At 38.8% G+C, this 19,291-nt stretch overlaps 1 protein-coding gene across 1 annotated transcript in view; it reads right to left on the reverse strand.

Moving 5' to 3' along the window:
- The window catches only part of bcl11ba (BCL11 transcription factor B a), a 56,652-nt gene that overhangs the window by 25,670 nt on the left and 11,691 nt on the right, over positions 1-19,291 (reverse strand). Inside the window, exon 2 of the mRNA XM_084742371.1 lies at positions 19,279-19,291. This exon is cut by the window's right edge and continues 461 nt beyond it. Coding sequence (XP_084598497.1) covers positions 19,279-19,291 — 13 coding nt within the window. The remainder of the gene's footprint in view (positions 1-19,278) is intronic.

Below are 19,291 nucleotides of genomic sequence, written 5' to 3' on the forward strand. Positions count from 1 at the left end.
TCAAGTTTATTGATTAAATATCAGTGATTACATTTTTAATTTAAATTCTTAAATTCTTAATGACAATTAATCAATTAATAATTAATCATTAATCTCCTTACTCTAAATGTGTACAACCACAGCATTTTGTTTTGTTTTGTTTTGTTTTTCTTTTATACGTCTTTGTTTTTCAGATCACCTGATTGGCTCTAAAATGCTGATGAAAGGTTTGGATGTTGTTCTCAGTACTCAACTATGATTTTAAAAGTAACTACGTGGATTACATCTTTTAATGCATACTTAAGTATGAGTAAAAGTACTAACTTGAAAATATACTCATAAAAGTAACCAAAAAAACGACTTAATTACAGTCATTTGAGTATTTGTAGTTAGTTACTTCCACCCCTGGGAACGTGCCGTCATTAAGATTGGTGAGACGCAGTTATCATTCAGGTGGATATACATGTTTGAACATTCTCCTCCTAAATGTGCCCTTGGGGTTCATTTGTTCAAAGTAATAGTAGTTTAAAAAAGTAGTTGTGTGAAGAATGAAATTGAGGCCAGTTGCTATGTGAAGTTGGTGAGCTTGAAAAATTGTAAAAGCCCTTTAGATTGCAATATGGGAAAGGTAATGATGGGGTTTTAAACAGTGTTTGATGATACAAAATACACCACATTTTAAGCATAGTGACACCTTAATGAGTTTGGGGGTTTTGCAAGGGCTGCTACAGTCTAAGGGGTTTTAGATGGGGTATATGGTGATGGTAATAAGATAAGATTTCCAGTCTCATGGTAAATAAGTCACTTAAAGCAGTAATAGCATTATAAACAAAGAAAACCAAGAACTTCCCTTGCTGGTGGAGTCATGCCAGCAGTTCCTACATGTACCAGGATGCATTGCGTGTGAGCTTCTGACTTCCACGCTTATGTTGCTGCCAACCCTAGCCTATAGCTATTACTTTGTTGGCTAGAACATAGTGTTAGATGATAAAAATACTCATCTAGCACTCATCATGGATATCCAGAAGGGCAGACTAGAAATCCAGGCTGAAAAAGCATGTAGTCTTTCCTTAAATCCAGTGACATCACTGTGACATCAGAGAACTATTTCTTGGTCAGCGTAGCACCAGTGAGGAGTTTATTGCTTCAATTGAAAAGTGCCAAATTTTCTCTTTAAGGGCTTTTAAAGAGATTTTAAGAAATGGGAGTTACAGTGGCCATCTGATGACACAAAGGGGTTAAACTGCTGTTGTTTCATAAACTTTGATTGTGAGTCGTCCCTCCTCGTGTGCAGTGTTAGTATGTGAAACTGGGGAGACTTAAACCCTCCTAAACAAGGGGATCAACATGTATTTGTCAGGCTATGCCACCCTCGGCTGCATGCACATACATACACACGCACTCACACATGTGCACGACAAGGCAGCAAACATTCTCAACGAAGTCGCTAAACCTCGGTGTCCCACCTTCGCCACGGACACACAAAAGCCCTCAGTCCCTTGTAATTGAGGTTTAAATCCTTTCCTAACATCCCTCCATCCCTCACTCTTCACCAAACATGGATTGCAGCGACACAGGGCCCCTAATCCTTCCCAGTTTAACCAAGTGAGAAATTAGCTTTTGTTAAGTGGTGATTTGGCCGGTGCTAAACGCCAACAGCCCATTGTAGAGGAGAGGGGCAGTCATGAGTGCCCCCAACGCAGCAAAATACTGTGGTAATCCCATCGTGTCCGTGCAGCCGGGCTGGAGCTGCCGCTGCTATTGTGCAGTGACAATATTGTCAAGCTATTTTTAGTGGAGAGCTCTGTCTCTCTGTTTGTCCAAAGAGGTTTTAAAGCATCAACATGTCAGCTAACCGTATCTGTTGCCTGTTTCTGAGGTGTTATGTGTGTTTTGCAGCATCTAGAAGCCCCTCACCCCACCCACCCTCCTCGCTGCCATCTCTGACTTTACAGAATCAAATCTTGTATGCAGAGTTGTAGTGAAAGCCACCAGTGTCAGGTTGATAGACGACACAAGGCACGGCTGTGGATTTAGATCCTTAAAGCTGGTGAGAGAGAGCAGGCTGTTCTGGCAGGAGGAGACAAGACAAAGCACAGCGTCGTCCCCGAGACTCAGCGGGGAGAAATCCGCCACACAAAATCCCTCTGACTTGGTCTCAGTCCGAGCAAAATTCAGGAGTTAATTCAGAGAAGTCTGATGGCAGGGTGTTACGCTGGAAGGCATGAGATATTTTCAGGCAATAAAAAAAGGCAGAAGAAGACCAAAGAGCTGCTTGAGAGAGTTGGCGATGACCAGCGTGCCAAATATTTTTTATGACCAATCCCAGGCCAGATGACTGTCAAGTTTATTCCCCTGCTGTGGCAGGAAGATACCACAGTTCTACTGAGCATGGAGTTAACACACAGGGAGTCTGATGTCTTTATGTGGAAGACTGTAACTCAGTCTGTGCACCCAAATTTACACAGGAAAGAGTGTGGAGCAAAGTTCATCCCTGCACAAATACAAAAAAAAAAGATTTTTTTTTTTTGTCTCAGTTTTTGGTACTAAATCTTTGCTGGATCGCATGTTTATTGGACGTTGGATACGCTGTAACACATACTAACCACCCGCTCCTTCTTTTATTTATTCCATTCCAAGTGGAACTTCCTGTTCACAGTGTCTTGGAGGGAACACCTTCCAGACTCCATGAACTGAGGCTGACAAATAGACAACATTTTTCATTCAAGTACACTTAATCCACTTCCTGTATTAACATTTAAATTTTAATAATTATTCCTCTGTTTGTCTATCTGGATTCCAACCTTTCTGGCTTTGGACCCCTTAAAACAAAGCAAAATTCACTTCCTTGTCCTTGTTGCAATGTCCTTAAATATGAATACTTATTAAAAAACTTATTAACAAAATTATCTAGTAATTTATAAGAAAAAAGGGATTCCACTGCCATATTCTCCTCCATACACAAAGGGCTGGGCAATATATGGATTTTATACTGATATCGGGATATGAGACTAGATATGATCTTTGTATATGGTTGTATGGATATATGACATAAGTATTGTCTTTTCTTGGTTTTAAAGGTTGTGTTACAGTAAAGTGAAAGTCATTTTCTGAACTTACCAGAATGTTCTAGCTGTTGTTGAGTGGAAGGAAATATCAAAAATATCAAGTATCCCGATGTCATGTTTTGTGGTACTGATCCTCAAAACACTGTATGTTGATACTGTGATACATGCCAAGATTTGTGTTTAAACCCCCAACCCCTTGATAGCAGTTTTAAAACTCCAGTTTTATTCTTATGTTGGTGTGTTCTTTATATTTTGACAGTTCACCTAAAATTAGATTTTTAAAAAAAGCAACATATGGCTTTGCTTACAGTACGTATCATATCACCACATTCTTGCCAATACACAGTCCTATCAGTTATTATATCCACATGACTGATAATTATTGATCAAAAAATCTTATTGTGTATATTTTGTGAAAGCACCAATCATCATCCTAAATAATGTTGTAATATCAATAAATATGAATATTGAGGTATTTGGTCAAAAATATTATATTTGATCCATATCGCCCATCCATTTTCATATTGATGAAGCATCATTCTTTGAGTTAAGATTATTTCAAGCAAGTTTTGAAAGCTTGTACTTACAGAATGTTTGTGTATAATTACAAATATAAGCTTTGTGTGCAATATTATAACTGTCTCTAATTAAAATGACCTCATTTCTTTTATATGCCATATGTAATTTCCTTTTTTACCTTTACTGTTGTAACACAATTTTCATATAAAATAAGAGAAGCTTTGATAAAGAATGACTTGTGCTGCGTGAATCAGAAAGCTGTAAAACACATTTCTTTATATGTAAATATTGTGAATTAAGACTTTAACTACAGATGGGATATTTTCTAGATGTGCCAGGATGTGACACCCACCTTCATTCTGTTACTAACTATAAACCTCAGAGGCTGTTAGAGAAGACAAATTTGAGGCTGACTGGGTAAATGTGTGGGGTTACTGTATGAGCTGATCATATGGAGCTCAGACTGTCTGCTGTAAAAATACTGCATCAGTCTGCAAACACACGGCTGGATCTGCCTCCAAAGAAATCTTCACAGATGACCCCACTTCTTACAGAAAAAAACACACTACATTTTTACAAACTCACTTACACACATTTCACATTCACACACACACACACACATATTTCCCCAGAAACAAATTAGCTTAGAGAAAAATTGCAGCATAAACACCAATTTGACATAAAAATAAAAGGTGCGTACACACACACACACACACACACACACACACACACACACACACACACACACACAGAAAACTGGAAGCAGCAGGCACGGTTTCTCCATAAACACACACACTCTGACACACGCTGCAGCCTTCTTAGTGTACAATGGCATTCAGAAGGAGTTTGGGTGCAGCCTTTCCTGGAGGGCTGCGTCCTGAAATATCATCAGCAGTGCGTCCACATGAATGCAGGGGGAAGTGTAGCTTTGCATCCAGCCATTGTCACCTCCACAAAGCTTCCCAATCAGCCTCCTCCAGCCTTTCTCCTCTCTCTATTCACTTTCATATACCACCTGCCTGACAACAGCTCCTCGCTCACACACAATTGGAAACAAACTACACCTCACGCTTTATCACCTCATCTGATCACTCAGAGTCACAAAGCCAACATGCTATATGAGAGCCTCTTCCTTCCACAGAGGGATTATTCACCCAAAAACCTATATTTTATTCACAGATTACATTTCCCTCACAGCCATCATTATAGCTCTGATGACACTTGAAGTGAACACTGTTGATATTCTCAAGTGAATACATGTCAGTTTTACTGACAAAAAAAAGACAGTTTCTGTTCTGGAAAGTCTTTCTTCTTCTAACTTAAGTAATAATGAAATTGTCATTTTTAATACTAGGTCTGTGGATTTACTCCTGCTGTTAAGAATGTTTTAAGTAGAGCCCAGCCAATATTATTAGCCTGATATTGGCACATCAGTTATATCAGTCTATATCAGTATCAGCATATATTTTGTCTGAATTGTGCCCGTATGTGACCTTCTTTAGACATGATTTAGATCGCTTTTATTTGTTAGCTTTATAGGCAGCATTCAATGAATATTTTTCCATTTTTCTTAAATCAGATGTAATACATACATATAGTTTTGCTCTATTTGTATTTTTTAAAATTTATAGTGTTTCTAATTATTAAAAAATACCAGTGTAGGTTTACTCTTAACTATGAAATATCCTGCCTCTATTACAAATCTTTGCCACTTTTGAGGGATCATTGCAAAAAATGTGTGTTTATGTACATCATTCTTTATCGTGTGTTTTTTTGATGTGAATATCAGACAAATTTATTTTACCCACAAATATAGGTACTTACCCAAAAATCCAGTATCAGTTTTGAGGCAGCACTTTTTAACTAAAAAGTTGAAAGGTTAAAAGTGAGTGTGGGTGGATATCATGATTATGTGAGCAACACAGTTATGATGATGTACTATATGCTGCAATGCTGGTAAATATTTATGGGAATTTGGTTTTTGTATTCTAATGAATTAATCCAGTGTTTCCCAAACCTTTTTTCTGGTGACCAAGTTTTTAAAAATGACCCAAATCAAAATGCATATGTCTGTGCACCCCACCCGTTTTCACGTTTGGAGCTATTTTTTAACTAGTGATCAATCTGGTAAAAAAAAAAAATTCCCCTATTCAATTACTTGTTTGGTCCATAAAATGTCAGAAAATGTTGACAAAATCCAAGACACATCTTCAAATGTCTTGTTTTGTCCACAACTCAAAGATATTTAGTTTACTGTCAGAGAGGAGTAAAGAAATTAGAAAATTCACATTTAAAAAACTGAAATCATTGTTTCTCTTCATCAGGAAACCAATATAAATAAATACATACGTATATAATATAATATACACATTTTAAATAATTTATTAAAGGTGAACTGCAGATATAAATCTTAAATTTGCAGAATTTCTTCCATAATCTTTTATTATTTAGCGACCCAAATAAAGCTCCTGTGACCCACTTGTGGGTCACGACCCAGTGTCTGGAAATGACTGAATTAACAGAGGAGAAAGAGCTAGTTGTTTAGCATGATGAGTGAGAGCTAAACTGATGAAAAACAAGTGCCGCCTATAGAAGAGAAGCTGCAGCGGAGAGACTCCAGTGTGACTGACAGGTGATCAGTAGGACGTGCAGAGCAGAACAGTAACTTCTCACCACTCAAAATGAAGAAAAAACAAATAAAGTAGAGGATTCAGAATTATCACTTTAGAACCTTTATCCATGGCTGCCTGTGATTCATGTCCATCCTGTTGGAAATGCCTTTTCACTGGCCGACACCCCACTCTCATGCTGCTAATAGCTTCTGGCTTTAATTCTGTTACTGCCTTCAAATGAATCAGAGACCACCAAGAAAAACACACACGTTCTCTCCTTCTCACCAGAGCTTTTTTTTAGCATCTAAGAAAAACACACGCATACATACACACACACATACATTCAAAGCGCTTGTGCCAAAACCACAAGCAAAAGGGCAAAACAATTCCATGAATAAATGGCTGAACTCTGCAGGGACCATGAAGAAAGTCTCTAACTGGGTTTAACAGGAGGTTTGTTAAACCTGATCTTCCCTGTGGGGAATTCAAATGAGCCGGTCCTTGAGGGAAAAGCTTTAAATAAATGGAAAGCTTCTAAAATCAACCTTCGCTCACTTAGATGCCATTTTCATCAAAGAAAAGCTGATTTTCCAAAGCTATTAAAAGCCAAACAGCAAAGTCGACGTCATGTCTCAGTAGCTGCTAAACCGAGTGCTTCTCAAAGTGGGGTCCAGGGACCTCTCAGGGACAGGGAATACATTGTGAATCATATGGCAGTAACCCTCATCACGTGTGGCTATATTTAGATAAAAATGTCAAAGCAGTCTGCTACTTAATCATATAACACTCATACACACACACAAAGCAAACAACAAAAAAGGAGGCATCTCAAACATATTCTTATTAGAACTAAAATTATAAAATGCTGTGAATATTATCCATATATTATCTCGTCTTGCACAGTTTGAGAAGCTGAGAGCAAAATCAAGTCTGTGCTGTTTGAAATGAAGAACTGAGAGTAAACAATAGATTCACAAATGGCTGCCAGCCAGCCTCTGTGTGAGGATGTGTGAATGTGTGTGCGTGCATGTGTGTGAATGTTGTCTGACAAAATTAGGAGGGGATTTTACTGAGAAGCCTCTGCTTTTACTCTCAACAATTAAAGGAGATTTCATAAAAGTTATGGACAGACAGAGAGAGACGCTGCCTGAAAAACAAACCACAGCAATCTGCCATCAATTCTGCCTCAATAATGCCCCAAACCCCACCCCACCTCCCCACTCCTCCTGTCTTCATCATCTCCACCCTGTCTTCATCCTCTCACACACACACATACACACACAGAGACCCTCTTCCACCAATCTCAACCCTGACGCCAGGACATCAATTTTCGCAAGTCGCCCAAAATTACCATGCATGAATGCAAAAAAGGCTGATCAGGAGTAATTAACACGGCTTCATATGCAAATTGTATTAATGCAGAACTACAAAGTCATTATGCAAATTAAGGTTTCATCGAGCCTCTTGACAAATACTCCCAGCTCCAGCCATCTAGCAGCCGGGATGGATGACAAGTCTGCTCGCTCAGTTTAGACTGGAGGGATGCCTGTGTGTTTTAGTCTAGTTAGCGGATTAGCACTGGTTAGCGCTGTTGGCTAGCTATGTGTGTGCGTGTGTATGTGTGTGTGTGTATGTATGTACATGCATACATGGGCTAGTGTGTGTGTGTGTGTGTGTGTGTGTGTGTGTGTGTGTAAACTGTGTGATTAGGGAAGTGGCTAATGGCTGCGCGGCAGAGTAATGAACCTGAGATCCAGGGGATGGAGGGATGGAGGAGAGGGGAGGGGAGGATGATATGAATATGCATGATGCTCACTGGCTTTGATGATTAAAGAATTTTAATATTTAAATGAGTGCATGCAAAGTGATTAACGCGGCAGAGAGGCGACGAGGCGAAAATCGCAAAAAGGGATTTTGAAAATGCTAAGAAGCACATGAGATGCCGATTTGCCTTTTTATGCTCTATTAATGGCAAAAAGTCTCTCTCTCTCTCCCTGTGTGTGTGCAGGTCTCTCTGCCCTGCTCTCTCTGTGTCTCTTCCAGCCTTCAGGTCTCGATTGTTTTGCTCTCTGTGTCTGGTTTGTGTCCAGGATGCTGGATTTACACAGCGTCATTTAGAAGAAGAGGATGGAGGGAATAGAAGGAGAAAAACAGCTGCATACACATACACACTCACACACACATGCATTCACATACACACACAGCAGGTCCGACTTTCAGAAGGGATGATGAGTTGTAGTGAAGGCAGTAGAATGGGCAGTAGGCTAACAGTTACAATCATGTGATGACTATACTCAGTGGTATGAGGATTAACAGTTTAAATATCAGTCATTTGTTTGTGGTCGAATCACCAGAGGGACGCAGGAGTGTAAGAAAATATTGTTACACTTTGTTACAATTGTACTGAATACTGTATAGATTCTCAAAATTCTCAATTTTTACTTAATATTTTACATGAAAAGATTTGTGGCAGCGTTATAATCTATCTTCAGTCATCTGACTCTTCCACTCCAATAGAACTACGTAAACTGAGACGTAAGCATATATGTTTGCTCAGAGTGCACGAAAAGGAGAGCTTTAATGTTGGATGTTACAGGGACTGTGGTAATTCAAATGTAGATCCATCAGTTTTGATAGCATAAAAACTTTGGGGACCCAATTTTTAAAAATGACAAACCATCATGACCCAGTTCACAATAAGTCTCATCAATAAATTCCATGAAGAATTCATACATTCATAAATGAATGTTTGTGACCATTTTTACTGCCATTTCAGCAACACCTTATAACATCTTGACGCTTTATTTAAAACATATACAAAAGTGTAGAAATGAGTGATTAATTCATTTAGGCCAAGTTAACAGGTAACTTCACTGTTTTTATTTCCTCTTATTGTGAAAACAATATAGGACATTTTAGCCTGTTTCATAAAAGGGACAAAATAAGTGCAATTAAATGGAATTAATAGGCTCTCATTTTTTTCTCTCCTCAGTAAAACAATATACAAATTCTAAATGCTTAATAAGAGGTGTACTACTGATATCAGTCTTAAATTTGCAGAATTCCCTGCACAGTCCTTTATTTATTTAGGGGAACAAAATAAAATTTCCTATGATCCACCTGTACATTGCCTTGCTCACAGCATGGCAATATGTCAATATTTAAATCGTAACCCCTGTATTGTGAGACACATCATATGGACAGATTCTCGTCAATGCACAGCCCTTGTAGGATGGGAGGGTTAATGCAGGCTTCATTTTAATGTGCTCAGTGGCCACACTGGTCTGATATCTATGTTCAATGTTAGCTGGCTTGACACAGGTACTTAAGTTTTAGGGAAGCAGCAAATGAGAGGGACCAGCCCATAAATAAATGTGTCTTGTGAATGTTCTGTCTTATTAGACAGATAGATAACCAGCTGGCATACATTCATGCAGTGGGATGAGCTGTAAGGCTTTATTGTGTCACCAGTACTAAGCTAGTTGCCAAATAAACCAAACCATGGGCCAGCCGCTTATTAAACCACAAAGTCTTCATCCCAGTACCTGCATGACAGCACAGGTCCATTGCCAAAGACTCCCAAAACAACATAAGTGGCTGGCGGACAGTACCAGCAGCGACAGGCAGGACATTAAACATGTGGTCAACATTCTAAAACAGTCACAGTTTGGTTAAGCTTAGGCACAAAAGCTGAAGAGGGACTATTTCACAAGGACTGTAGGCCTGTCCAATGCCCTTGAGGGTAAAACATTTGGAATATTGATGCAATAACACTGGAGCACAGGGACTGAGGCAATAAAATCTAAAACATATTAACAGACAAATGTTTTAATGGGCACTGCATCTTCATCAAAGTCACCTGTTCAGGTAGGTTGGGGCACAAAAACTTTCACAGTTTGGGACATCAGTCATGTAACTTAATTATGCTTAAAACATAAAACAACTCAGTGTTTGACTTTTGGTTTTATTTTAAATGTTGTGAAACTTATTCCAACATTTGACTTTCTGTACGTTCATAAATACAAACGTTTCTCTGCAAACCCCTTTTTCTCATTTCACAGACAAGGCCAGAGATGTCAAACAAATTAAATTATTATCTGAACAGAAGCAGCTATACAAGATTTGACTGACTGAGAAAAATATCATGAGAGTAAAATTCAAAGTAAAATCGGAACATTTTGATAAGAATAAGCCGCTATCAGTTCAGTCAATTTTAAAGCGCCAAATTGCAACAGAAGATATCTTAGGTCATCTTTCATATAGCGCAGTTCAGTGCTGCACTTTTTATAATATTATCTACAGAGATGCAACAGTTCCCACCAAGAGCAAGCACTAGGACAACAGTGGTGAGGAAAAACGTCCTTTTAACAGGCAAAAAACCCTCAAGTAGAAGCAGACTATGATGCGCAGCCATCCGTGAGGTTGCAAATCTTAAGAGAGGTTCTATGTTGAAGTTTGTGGTGTGACCCAGCCTACATACAGAACATAAAACATGAGGGTGCAGCACTTTTTGTCATTTTAGAGGGAACATTTGAAGAAACAGACAGAAGGTAATATAACAAATCAACTAATTTGTGCTCCGGAGCAATTAGTAAAATAATGTAATTATGTCTTCATTGAGTAATAAGTAGAAAGTAATTAATAACATTTTTCAAGTAACTTGTTCAACTCTAAAATAGCAATTGTAGTTTCCTCACTGCTTGATGTGTGTGTGTCTGTCCACATCCTTTCAGGCCTATTAAAAATGCATCAAGACTGTAACTATGCAAACATACACACACACACACACACACACACACACACACACACACACACACACACACACACACACAGACACACGCGCACACACACACACACACACACACACACGCACATACATACACACACACACACACACACACACACACACACACACACACACACACACACATACACACACACAAACAGCCAAACCGAAACTATCCAAAAGCACACAGGATACAGAGGGCAAGAGAGGTAGAGAGAGACAGAGGGAGAGAGTAATTACCACTTCAAAAAGGCCGGCGCTCCATCCGAGAGGCCTCCCAGCTTTATTGAAACAACGCAAAAAAACAAGAGCAGCGGGCGCCGTAATGCCTCTAAAGTACAGCCTGTTATATCAAACACACACACATTCACACACACTCACGCACATACTGTGCTGGAGCTCTTTGTTAAGTCTTTGTGCAGTTTCATTTGTAAGATAAATAAGCATATGGTAAATATTTTAGGGACACACCACTGTGTTCAGTCATTATTTATTGAAGATGTGTGTGTGAGTAAGTGTGTGCATCCATGTGCATAATGTTTACATAAGATTCAAACATGCACTAATGAAAACACTTTTTTATTGTTTGTTTTTTCTTGTCTTTCTCTGCATATGGAACATGCTTTTATAAATGAAATAATGTGTGTTAATTATTCTCTTTTCTATCTGATAATCAACTTAAAGTTCTGTATGTTTGTGTATGTGTGTGTTTTTAGTGTGTGTTTGTGTGAGAGAGCTCCTCATCTCGGTACATAGCGGCAACCATCTGTGTATGAACCACAGAGAGAGAGACAGAGAGACTGAAGTGGAACAAACACAAAACAAAAGTCAGCTGGGAGAAAACAACAGAAGAAGTGGGTGTGAAAGCAGAGGTAGAGCTACACACACACACACACACACACACACACACTCAGCTTGTCAAATGGCTCTGTCAGATTAAAAAGGTGTCATCATATTTGAGTTTGCCAAACTACTCTGTGTGTGTGTGTGTGTGTGTGTGTGTGTGTGTGTGTGTGTGTGTGTGTGTGTGTGTGTGTGTGTGTGTGTGTGTGTGTGTGTGTTCCTTTCCACTCCAACTGGACTTAGTTAAATGTCTGAATTAAACCCCAGTTGACAAGGCTTTAAGGGCTGCACAGCACTGTGTCAGGTGGTGTTAAACACTGCTCAGTGATATGTGTGCACTTTGTGGATGTGTGTGTACCTTAAAGTAAAAATGACATGTTTCCTTCTCTTTCCTCTAATCCAAACTGTCAGGATTCCACCTCCGTGCAGTTTACAGCTAACCTGACTGACAGTCACCTGGGATACTGGGGGCTGTGTGACCAAAAGGTTGCCTGTTCCAATCCCCAGACCCAACCACAACGTGCACTTGAGCAAGAAGAACTAGACCCTGCTAACTATAGACCAGTCATTCCCAAACACCAGAGCGTTCACAAGAGTTTTTATTTGGGCCACCAAATAAATAAAAGATTATAGAAGATTTGGATTTTGTCAACATTTTCTGACATTTTATGGACCAAAAAACTAATCAATTAGTGGGAAAATTATTGCCAGATTGATCACTAGTTGAAAAATAGGTCTGAGCATGTGAAAACAGGTGGAGTGCACAGACATCCATCCGTGCGCTCCACCTGTCTTCTATTTTTCAATTGACAAGATTGTGACAGGATTAATTAATTGATTTTCATTATTTTCTGACATTTTTTGGACCAAACAACTAATTGATTAGTCGCCAGAGTGATTGACAAACATGTGAAAACAAGTGGAGTGCACAGATATTTTGTTTTGGGTCATGATGGTTTCTCATTTTTAAAAAAATGGGCCCCCAGAAAAAAGGGTCAGGGAAACACAGCTATAGATGACTGTGGTTAATGTGTGTGTATCTGTGTGAATGTGCAACAGAAATCTGTGTCTCTGTTAAAATTGTCCTCCCACATGATACCAGTGTGTTCAATGTAACACTGAATTTTGTTGACAGCTGTGACATAAGCTACAGGGTCGCCACTTCAGCATGAGCCTCCGTTCTTCAACATCATTTACATTCTTTCTGAAAGGTTGAAGCATTATAGTTCTGTAAATATGCTGCAATTTAAATTTGTATCTGTTTCTGCTAAAAGAATTTGAACTCAAGGTCTTTTTACAAAACATACAATGTTTATTTTCTTTATCACTCAACACCTTTAAATCCTAGTGGACTATGTGTGGTATCAAAAACGGGTGAAAGACTTTATTTTAATTTATTGCACAATATATAAGTTCTGCCACTAAGGGTCCCTCACATTTAAACAATAACAAAAGAGGTAGTTTGATGAGGTGGTGAAGTAGTGTGGGATCATGGGACTTCTTTTCTTCATTGTTAAACCACCATTGCTGATGAAAATTTGTCTGTTCAGGGACGAGGTAATGTATTACGGTTCTATTCACTTTTAGTCACCTTCACTGAGGTCCCTCCTCACTGATGTGCCTGGCGTATTCTGTGTTTTCTCACAAGTTATAGCTACTAGTGTATGAAAGTAGCGCTGGTAGGAAACACAAGTTACCTTTTAATTTATCTGACTGGGGCTTTTTTAGCCTTTAATGGATAGATCACCTGAAGATATGACAGGAGAGGGGGAGGAGAGGAGACAACATTCAGCAAAAGGCCACAGGCTGGAGTCGGATTGAGGACTCACAGTCTACCAGGGTGCCACACACACCATTAAATTGAATAAATTACAGATTTCTGTGGTTTGAATGCAGTTGGAAACATTCGAGATGTAAGTACACAATTCAATAAAACATAAAATAAATGTCTAGCTGCTTTTAGACATTTTCTTGTGGAAATGCTACATATTGCTTTAGCTTTAATATTAGACCATATTAAAGCTGCAGCAATTAATTGATTATTTATCAGTTACTGAATTAATCGCCAACTATTTTGATAACTGATTAATTGGTTTGAATAGTCTTTTAAGATGAAGCAAAATTCTCTGATTGCAGCATCTCAAATGTGAATATTTTTAGGCTCTATAGTCTGTCATGACAATCAAACTGAATATTTTTGTGTTGTGGACAAAACAAGACACACAGGACATCACTTTGGATTTTCTCATATTTTCTGACATTTTAAGACCAAACAACGAATTGATTAGTGGAAAAAATATCACCAGACTGATCACTAGTTGCATGTGTCCAAACATGAAAAGAGGTGGTGCACATGGACGTACGTATTTTGATTTGTGTCTTTGACATTTTATAGATGAAACAACTATTAATCAATTAATCGAGAAAATGATTAACTGATTATGACAATAATTGTTAGTTGCAGCCTTAGACCAAATGAACTGAAATGAATAGACATGGCTGATTTTTTTTTCCAGTGATTGAGTGACTTTTTGTGTTCAGGTAATGTCATTAAAAGAAAAAGAAAGAAGCAAAGAATCTGACAGGTTTTTTTAAGCATGTATTAATATAATATTAGAAGGCCTAAGGATGAATTATTTACCATTACAAAACACTGAGTTGTAGATGAAGTTGTATTTCACAAAAATTTTTAAATTTGCCTAGTGTTTTCTAAATTAGCCTGGCTAGATGATTAACTAACAGCTAGCTGTAACAGGGCTGACTCAAGCTGATTCTCAGGATTTAAAGTAGAAACTCTGAGTTAAGACAACTCACTTGATGCAAAAGATGAATTGACATGTGGTTCATGTGAGACAAATGAGCACAGTGGAGGATGACAACAGTGTTCAGTGGATGTTCAGGTGGAAGAGAGATGCTGTTTGCTATCTCTTTTGCTCAGATATGGGTTAGTAAAATTAAAGTTTTTTCGGGGGTTGTGAGTGGCTTAAGGCTATGTGATATATATACATGTTATGTACCCTCCTGTAATGATTTACACACATACACACACACTGTCACAGTGGTCTAGTGCTGACATTGCTGGCCATCATTAACGTCCAGGAGATGGGATTGTAAGTGGAGGAGGAGACTGTTGTGTTGCAACATAAGTTGTCAAAAATATCATATAAATAGTAAACAAAAAAAATCAAAGAGGTCCAATTAGTCCAGACCAACAATTATAGTATTAGTGAGAAGAACATGCTGCATAAATATGAATCCTTCATATTTTTTCAAAAGCATTAAATGCAGTAAATACTATTTCCTATTTGTATAATCCTGCAAAGAAAGTTTAGTAATATTATATATTTTTTATTGCTTTTATCAGTTCTCCTAGGACTGTAGTTTCACTATATTTCTGTACACAACATTAAAAAATGTACACAAGTTTCCTGATTTTAATTCTTTTGGTTCTGGTTTTCCGTGAATCTAAACAACTCCTTGCTTAAACCACCTCGTGCGTGAATGTGTGTTCCGTTTCACATGGAGAACAAATGGAGGTGAAAAAGCTTGAGAATAAAGGAGTAGCTTGACCTGCTGGGAACCCATTACAAAGTGTCCTCATCAGTCTGACATTCAAACTTCCTGATCAGTTTCCCCCTCACTCTCTTTCCTGTTTCTTCCTCTATGTCTCTCACCCTTTTCTCTCATTCAGCAGGTAATGAAAGTGTAAAAAACCCACTGCAGGGAACGCTCTGTATGAGCCGCAAACAGAACATTCCACCTACCATATTTCAATCCCGTGGTGATTATGAGCAGGGCTGAGTGTGTTCTCTCCAAATGAAACTGGGGCTCGATTAATAAAGCCTCTGTCCTCTGCTCGTGTTAATAAGGTGCTAGTTGGACATATTTCATGTGGAAATTGTGAAACAGCGAGGGTAATTTTCAAACATAAAATGTTATTGCAGCAATATAGTTTACAGTTGCCGCAGTGCACGTCCAATTGAGCCGCTAATATGTTTTTGCTTTTAATGTGAAAATTATTGCGCGTTCTGTTATGAAGAAATATTGTGCAATTACAATTTCAAGCCTTCCAACGCTGCACATGTGGAGCTGATTTCACAGGAGGACTACGCATAGATATATTACAGCATTTAAAGCAGGGGGGAAAATATACTTGTGCACATATATATGAATAACGCCAAGCTAATCATGTGACCAGTGCCAATCAATTAGTGCACATGCTTGAGTGCAGCTCTGCACACACTACTGCTTTGCTCATTGTGTTAAATGTAAAGCTGTAGCACAGTTACAGACCTGTGCTTTCACAGGTTCAGGTGGCTGTTCTGTGTGTGTATGTGTGTGCGCGGGCGGGGGGGGGGGGGGGGGGGGGGCTCGCACAGTCGTAACAGCCTGGTAAAATATTGATGAAGTTCAGGGCCCAAACACAGTGTTTTACAGTGCAGGCCAAACCGCAGACTGACACATTCAGAGGAGCTCAGTCTTGCTGCAACACACTAAGAGTGTGTTACCTACAAGTACATTTCCTCACGTGGCCATGGGCCGTTCTCCTCTAACATTAGTTCTGATTCTATCCAAATGTCACGGGCCTTTTACACAAACATTTGAAATGGTGCTGCCAAACAAAACTGGGGTGTTTCTCTCTAAAAGTTGCATAAAAACACTTCAAACAGACCAATGGTCTTGATCAAATATCAATCAGAGCTTTGACACTGAAGATATTTCATACATACATTTGAAGTATGCTTTTTTTTTAATATATTCGTACCATGCACTTGGGAACAGGTTTTGGTGGACATTTTAGAATATTCAAATTGGTTTATTGTATCAGTTGAGTCATGTCACATAAATTTATCATCAATATGTAGATTTTTCTTTAAATGAAAAAAACTTGTTTTTCTTTCTTGTATTGTATTCATGTCTCCACATTCACAAAAACAACTGTTCCTCTGTCTTGATCAGAGAGTCATGGCTGCTGTTAGAATTCAGTACAGAACACTTCTCACATGATGCACTGACACCTGTGTGTCAAAGCATTACATTCCTGCACTGAAACTTCACCAACACTTGTTTCATTTACTTTTATTTATTTTCATTATTTTATTTCCTCCTCCTTAAACCCTAGTCATTCATTAAGCCTGGGTCAGGGTTTATTTTTGAATCCTCCTCAGTCATCTGGGTCTAGCAGGATATCTAAACACAGAGTCAAAGGCTGCTGGATTTGTTGTTTAAATTGTATTTTTACTCCTTGTGCACAGCACCTTGAATTGCTTTGTGTTTGAGAGCCTTCATATAAATTGACTTGGCTTGCCTTGAAAATGCTTAATAACTGCAGAGTTTGTGAACCAAGAAGGGTCATGTGTAATTCTGGCTAATTTAATACTCATCATAGATACACAAGTATGAGTTACTAAAAAGGATCATGAGGCTGAATGAAACTATGGATTTGAACCTGAATAATAACAATAATGTTACAGTTTATTGTGTTCGTCATATCAACACAGCCCAAATAACAGAGAGCCAACCCAAATACATTACATGTCAAGCTAGAGGAGTATATGCTTTCATGTTTGAGCAGTTATTTAGCCGTGGACTCATGGGTAATTGTGGCAGCTGCTGGTTGTTGGCGAGTAGCTGCCGTCCAGTACTGAGCTGCTGAGTTCTTCTACACGCAGTGACCTGTAGGAGAGCAGGACGACTGGAGTATTCTACTCTTCCCTTCTGGCTTTCTTTGAGCGTCTTGACTGGTTTGAGAGATAACTGCTGGTCCCCCCCAACCACCACCACCCTCCCCCCACCACGCAGCTGCTCTCCGGCTAAACTGCTTCTTTACCCCTCTGAATGGGAGAGAAACTAGCCTCTTTATAATCCCTGTTTCTCTGTTTTTTTCCTCCTTCTTCTCCTCTCATCGTGTTTTTTTTTCTCCTCCTTTGCTTATTTGAATTTTAATGAGCTTTTCACCTTTTTAAGCAGATGGCTTAGGCTGGATTTCTCCATGAAAGTCGGGGTGAGTCTCTCTGTCACGTTTTGCACAATTTGTTTCAACTAGCAGAGTCCTTGAGGGGGTTTAGGGCTTTGAGTGGGTACTGTGCCTGTCTCACCCCTCTGTGTCTCCACTCCCTCCCTCTGTTGTCCTCTCCCTCTAATGAAATGAACATCTCCCTCCCTCTTTCTCTCTCTGGCTGGAGAGGACGGGCTCAGTCTCAACAGGATGCCTCCACAAAGGCTCAAAAGGTACATTTATGTTTGTGTGCGTGCAGTTGCATATTTGGCCAAAAAAAGGTCAAATGTATTTAGGCTGATAAAAAAGCTGCAGGTTTGGCACCATCCCAAACACCTCACCCTCTGTGTGTCTGTTCCTTCCTTCCTTAATGCAAGAGTTTAGAATGTGCTTCTCGTTCTGGGAGCAAATATGCTTACAGGTTTCTTTCTGAAAGTGAAACTATGGATCTGGAGATGAGACGTTCGTTAGCATGAAGACTGGAAGCAGGAAACAGCTAGCCTGGCTCTCTCCTAAAATATGCCTGCCCACACCTTTAAAGCTCAAGGACCAATTCACTGAATTTAGTTGGTTTAACTCATAATGAAGAGAAATGCAAAAATCTACTTTTAAGGGGAATGTGTTGTTTCTTGGTAAACAACAGATGGATGCGGTGGCTGTGAGAAACATCCTGAAGTTAATTGTCACAGAGAGGTTGCCAGGTTTGGTGCTATCCTGCTATGTACTACATCTGACAACCTTAAGCAGGTCTACTCTATTATCAGCAGCACATGGGTTTCATCATTTTAAATATGACAATATATATACATATATAATTGTGACTTAATTTAATTAACCTGCTAACATTTCAAATTGCCATTGTTTATTAAAAGCAGGTTAATAAGCTCAATCATTGTTACTATTTTAAAAATGTTGATCTTGGGCTGTTTATGCAGGAGGAATTTAGGAGAGTCAAGGAACAACAAGCTACTTCTAATCTATTATTACAAAGGTGCTTTGTTTTTCCTGTACTTTTGTACTTAATGTTTCTTTTAACATCATGGAACTAATAAATGTGAAAAAAAATTAAAAGTGTCATATTTCACAAGTTAAAATTTCTACCTTTTATAGTAAATGTCCAGCCCCTTGCCACTTTTCTTTCTTTCAAATCTGGTCCTTCTTAAAAAGGTAACTTGATAGGCCTGATGGAAGTTATACCTGGAGAGGAGGTAGGGGGTCAGCTAGAGTGTTCTAAATCATAGGAAAACAGCTCTGCCTTAAAGTTTGAAGATCACAGTTTTTAATTGTTTGGATGTTTTCAGATTGTTGCAGAAATGTTTTTTCTGAACTTTGGAGTCATGCTAGTGTTTCTGCCTCCAGTTTTTACACTTAGCGTGGCTAACTACATCCTCACTCGATCTCAATACCTGACACACTGACGACCCAAACTGTTGTACTCTTCCTTTACAGAGTGTGCATGTTCATCATGCCTACCTGCCAATGTGTT

This window comes from Lutjanus erythropterus, chromosome 18, assembly GCF_056507025.1.
Source record: "Lutjanus erythropterus isolate fLutEry1 chromosome 18, fLutEry1.hap2, whole genome shotgun sequence".
Lineage (NCBI taxonomy): Eukaryota > Metazoa > Chordata > Actinopteri > Lutjaniformes > Lutjanidae > Lutjanus > Lutjanus erythropterus.